The 6,000-nt window shown below is 37.8% G+C and overlaps 1 protein-coding gene across 1 annotated transcript; it reads right to left on the bottom strand.

Moving 5' to 3' along the window:
* Window positions 1–32: 32 nt before the first annotated feature.
* LOC103464830 (protein-glutamine gamma-glutamyltransferase 2-like) lies at window positions 33–3,872 on the bottom strand. Its single transcript, XM_008409199.2, has 11 exons — window positions 3,786–3,872; window positions 3,497–3,679; window positions 3,126–3,359; window positions 2,262–2,380; window positions 1,951–2,079; window positions 1,425–1,602; window positions 1,172–1,307; window positions 972–1,075; window positions 620–862; window positions 453–515; window positions 33–360 (listed from the first exon to the last, which is right to left on the bottom strand). Exons 1-11 carry the CDS (start codon window positions 3,790–3,792, stop codon window positions 140–142), a joined length of 1,617 nt encoding a protein of 538 aa, XP_008407421.1. The 5' UTR covers window positions 3,793–3,872; the 3' UTR covers window positions 33–139.
* Window positions 3,873–6,000: the final 2,128 nt, after the last annotated feature.

The raw sequence follows: 6,000 nt of genomic DNA, 5'->3' as shown, positions 1-6,000 counted from the left end.
TTTTTTTTCTTCAATTTTATTTTTACAACTTTGACTATGAAACTTATATGTTAATAGAATGTACAATTTTAGGGGCCAATAGACACATTTTTCTTTTTGTGAYGACAAAATGTGTAGATGTGTAGATGGGACCAGCAGACTATTTACCTTCCAATGGTGCCAGCTGTATGACACCATGTTTTTCCCAGAAGGTTTCGGAGGGGCTGTGGTTGTACTCTTTTGCCTGAGCATTCAAATGCACTTTCATCATCTTTGGTATTTTCTGCTTGTTCATAATTTTCACCAGGCAGACGATTGGTTCCCCAGCAACAGGATGTTTAGCCAGTGTCAAGAAGACAATCACTCCCTTGGATGCTGTAGCTAAAAAAATGAAGAAAACCAGTGTGAATTGAGATGTTGTCTTCAGAGAATTAACTTTAAGCTCTAATGAAATCTCTAGAATTACAATGTACCTCTGCTTAGTGTTGAGTCATCTGAAATTGTGGAGCTTCGTGACGAAAGTGTTGACGTAGGACCTGTTTTGTAAAAGAGTGCAATAAAGAGGTAGATTAGAATAATTCTGTTTCACAAGATTAGCTTCGGTGGAAATGTACTTGTATGTTTTGTTTGGGATTCCTACTTTTTATCCATTTGTAGTCTCCAGTGATGTTCTGCACTCTAGGATAGCCGATGGCTTTAGTGCAGATTAGGGATCCGATTTTCTCTGTGTCTTTGCTGAAGCCAACCACCTGGTCATTACTTGACAGAATGATCGTGTGCACATCAGCGTTCACTTCAGCATAGACAAATGGGATGTCATAAATCAGGTCTGTACGCCGATTCCTGATTCCTTTGACTGGAGCTGGTCCACAGCAAAACACTCCTATACAAGGAAGATAAGAAAGAGAAGTTCAAGTAAAAGTTCAAAAAGCCTTAACACAGAAAAAGAAATGAATAAATAAAATGAATACGAAGCAAAACTTCTCACACACCTCCACTCCTCTCCTGTGGGGTTGGGTCAAGAACCTGCCAGCCATCCATCTCTGGCCCAAGATCACTGCGCCTCATCCAGCACTCCACCCACACATGAAAGTTCCTATTCAAACAGTCCGACAATTTGGTGGTTAATTAAAAAAATATAGAAAGATAAGCAAGGACTCTTACACATATCCAGATGTTGATCACAACTGACCATATGCTGTCATTGCTTCGGTTCAGCTTCTGTCCTGTTTCGCTGTAGTACTCTTCAATCACCAGGTTGGCGTTGGTGTCGTGAGCGGAGTTGAAGTTTGTGACGACACGGGAAGGAATGCCGAGAACTCTCATGACTGAAAGATGTAATAAAAGCATAAACGTTTACAGACAGGCAAAAATATTTTAACATTCTTGTCCAAAGACAGTATATGTGAAGGTCCTTTTTTTTTTTTTCAACTGGGTTTAATTACCTGTGCACATGACTGCTGCAAACACCCAGCACTGTCCATACTTGACTGGGCTGTAACCAGACTTGACCCACAGTCTCAAGATGTCCCCACTTCCTGTCCACTTTGAGGGACTGACACCCTGTTTGAAGTCGCCAGTCCAATTCCCTTTCAGCACACCGCGATCATCCTCAGAGTTAATCTAAAGTCAAAACACAAGACAATTTTTATTGCCAACCCCTGAAAGTGATGAGCAAATGTGGAAATGACATGTGCAGAATGTTCTAAGATAATCTGACTGACAGTGGCYKCTTAATGACTACCCTGAGAGAAAGCCATAATTACAGTGTGCTGTGTCTTATGACGCTTTTGAGCTGAGATTTTGCCAAGATATGTGACTCTTTACAAGAAGCCCAATATCTCCTGCACACACCTGGTTTTATTATGCAAATTATGCCCTCAGAGATGTGGGAAKGAACACTGTTTRGATGGGATTTGTTCTTGTTTTATACTTTTTGGCATGTTGTTTCTGAGGTCTGTTTACACTCACCATGGCAGAAACAACGCGGCTGATGTAGACAGGGTTGGATCTGTTCATGCAGTCCTTCTTTCTGTTTTTTTGATGCTGGGGGCTGACTTTGAGCAGATCCAGACACGCTTCCAAAACCCCAGGCTCATACTGTGCAGAGAAGGGGAGGGAGGGAGGGAGGGAGGGAGGGAAAAGCATTAAAAAAATTATACTTTATAGGCTCCTGAATGTTGCAGCTTGTTAACACAAGCTCCAGTGAAAGGCATTCCAGTTCTGAGTTAGCCCAAAATCTGTTATAAATATGTTCTGTTAGGTGGGAATAGCTTTCATACCAGATCAAAGGACCAGGGTCTTGAGACAAGGTTGTTCGCAGTCCCCATAAAGAGCAATCCAGAGTCACTCAGGACATATTCCTCCCTCTGGTCCTCAAATGGTATATAAACGGCATCCTCTGAAAAACAGAAAACTTTTCATTAGAGCACTGCAATATCTAATAGCTCAGCTGGAAGGGTACGTCTGGCCCTATTAGGTCTGACTTCTGGTGCTGAACATTTGTCCAAATGATAATAAAGTAAACATGTATGTTTTGAAAAGTGTACCGGGCAGAATACTAACTAAATGTTGCACCAAAATGTATGTGTTGTGAAAATAAGTTGTATGTAACACTAGAAAAACAAGCAAGTAACTGCAGTTATGTATATTAACATTTTGAAAAGCTATTAGTATTCATATTTTTATCAGGGGAATGAGTCAGAATACTAAATGATTGCGATGTGTTTAACAAAGGATACATCTCTATGCTTAATAGATTGGATAAAAATTATATTAGGACACACTAAAAGTCTAAAAGTCAATTTGGTTTATTAAGGCATGTTTTTTATTGAGAATAAATGAGTAAGCTTTTAAGACTCATAATGATCTTTGCTTTTCTTTGAAATTACAAATGTTATTCATTTCAAAAAGCTAATATATATTTTTAATTAGCACTCTGATTCAATAATAACATAAAAGCTAATGGCTCATTGGAGACCACCTTCAAAGACTTATTCCAAAAGATATGTCTATAAAAAAATAGCAAGTTCCGATTTGATTGACCTTCTCCAACTGCAACATCAACACCAGATAAATATTCAGTCTTTTACAAAAAGAAAAAACTAAACCGAAATAAACTCTAAATGCAATGACCTCTAACTCACCAGAGCACCAAGGGTTGCAGAGCAGGATGAAATCTCCCACCACAAAACTCTTCCGGCCATCTTGTGTGAACACATACAGCTGAAATTTGTAGCATCCCACCGGGGCAGAAGCAGGAGAGGAGACGGTGACGGAGAGTTCCTGGAGGTTCAGGGTGCTTGAGTTGATGCAGGCATTCCAGCGGGTGGATGGGTRCTTTTCGGAGAAAGTGACTGGCATCACTGCGTAAAGACGACCTGAGGAAGAAAAGGTAAAAAATAATAATAAGTAAAAGCGCAGAAAGATTTTATTTTTTTTAAATGTTTTTACCAACTTGTTGCAAAAGCAGATTTGTGCCAAGCACTCACTGTCTATAATATAAGTCTAGTAATACCTAGTGTAACTTTAATCCTTAGAGAATCCGTCTGGGGGTTGAAGGGTCGACCCTTTAGCTTAATGCTGATATTAAATGGGGCCCCTCTTCGCACCACCAGTTCTTTAGAGTTTCTGAAGCCATGCGTCCTGTGTCGCTGCTGATTTTCAGACAGCTCCAGGTTGACATGCTGAATGCCCAAGTCTGCAACAAAAACCACAAACGTCAGTTAATAACCACCATAAATGCAGATTGAAAACAGAAATAAAAGAGAAATAGAGTGACAGCTTTTTTTTCAGACAAATCTCACCTTCCATGTGTCTGTTTGTCTGTCTGGAAACAATGCAATGTGCTGCTGCAGAGGTTTCCTCCCATTATATAGAGCTTAGCTCCTCCCTTGGCCAGAAATTTATTGGATACATTCAGAGAGGGAGCTGGTTTTCCTTGATTGTTGCTAAGGCTTTCAGGTCATGCAGTACCAAAAACAAGCCACAATATGACACTCCCCTTCACGCAGTTGTGTGCCATTTTCACAGTTTCACTTTGCAAAATACACAGACTCACCCATCTGACAAAAGAACATTGAGGTATGTAAGTAGTTTGGCTCGTGTGAAATGTTTCTGAATGTTACAATACACCGAGACCTAAGGCAAAGGAGTTTGTGTTAATTGAAGAGAACTAAACACCTTTAACTTATTTGACTTTTTTTTTTAGGTATGTGAAGTTTTCTTATGCATATTTATATACCTGATGACACCATAGGTATGCTATTTTTGAAAAGTATTTAACATATGGATATAATTTTGAAAGACTGATGATAATTTGTGAAATATACCAATACTTCCAAAAAACGATTAAAACTGATTATTTATATAGTTTATTACAGAATCCACTTTTGATGCACCAATAAACAGCTTTAATCTGGATCTTAAAACATTAAACATATATAAACAGAATATTTTTAAATTAGGATTTTTAAAATTATGTTTTTGTTTATAGACCTCCTGTATGTWATCTAGTTTGAAAATGTAGAGAGACCAATTAAGCTGACAGTGAGACCAATTAAGCTGACAGTCATGTTCTTACAGTGTGAGAGGAAGTGGGAGTACCCAGAGAGAACCCCCATACACAGAAAGAACATGCAAAGTCTAAGGAGAAAGACTTCAAACCCAGGACTTTTTTACGGCAAGGCAACAGTGCTACCAACTGTTTCACCATGCAGTCTTTATTTACATATCTGCTGCAAGATAACAATTCAGTATTGCAATGATTTGGAACATTATCTGTAGAGAATAAAGGGAGGGGTAAAGTCTGTTAGCGTGTGAATTCCACCCAAACATGGAAAAAAAAGGAGACACACTGCAGACACTGACTATAAGCAAATAAATGTTGCCTAAATGAAATATACTTGACAGATTTGCAAAATTTTTTTTACCATTAGCTAATAATGCTATTAATAAAACACATTTTTGCTGATTATTTTAGATAGACTGCTCTCAATAGACCCTTCCAATCAATAAGAATTTTTCTGAATTTCTTCTTCAAAGTGAAACAGCAGCATTTTGCACCACCATGTTCCACATTTTAGTGTCCTGGGATTTAAAGTCTCACATTGACTCCTTCTGCAAACTTTACACAGCTCTTTGTCAATGTCATGTATAATTGTGTCTTTGTGGGGATTAGAGAAAATGTTAAATGTATTCAGACTTGCAAACTGATATCCAATTTTTACAACTCTAAAGTGTAAGTAATTAGGACCGTCAAGCCCATTTACTTTATGTTAGAGGTTATTTTTGGACGTCCATTGCAAACCGGATGTACATTACAAACATTACAAAGTCAGTCATGCATAATCAGTATTTTCTTAACTCTTATGGCACTATCAACACAATCCTTAGAGAGGAAACTGCCAAGTAAGGACATTGCTTAACACAAGCGTGGGAGTTTGATTATAGGTAATTGTTCAGTGACGCAGATGCCTACCTTCCACAAAAAACACAAAAAAATAAAACTGGTTTCACAAGTTTAATTCATGAGATGCAGTTGGTACTAATAAGCACGCACATTGAGAGGGGTGGGATGCATTTTTGAACAGTGAGTGTCAACTCAAACTCATGCCATTCTCTCCATATCACCTTATTGTGACATGAAACATAGTGTTACAGTTGACGGGCACATTTAATGTGAATTTGCCCCCAAATATGGAGCTACAGATGTTCAGATGTTTTAACTTAAGGAATGTCTATTTGAAAGATGAAATAACATTGTAAAAAATGTTTTAATTCTGATTAGATCGCAGACGTTTGTAGGCTATTTTGAAATGTCTCTGCCACCTACACATATACTATTTTTCAATAACTGTTTCCAATATCTGATCTCATTTCATGCTTATATTTGATTCATAATTGAGTTTTCTTTTTTTAATATATTTAACGAGTAAAATGAGGCAAACTGTTTTTATTACTTGTGTTTTTTTTTATTTTGATCAATTTTAACTTTTACAGAAAGCTAATTTTCAATCAAAG

Source organism: Poecilia reticulata, linkage group LG5 (genome assembly GCF_000633615.1).
Source record: "Poecilia reticulata strain Guanapo linkage group LG5, Guppy_female_1.0+MT, whole genome shotgun sequence".
In the NCBI taxonomy this organism is placed as follows: domain Eukaryota; kingdom Metazoa; phylum Chordata; class Actinopteri; order Cyprinodontiformes; family Poeciliidae; genus Poecilia; species Poecilia reticulata.
Note: the sequence above shows the minus strand (reverse complement) of the source record. Positions and strands in the feature narration are given on the sequence as shown.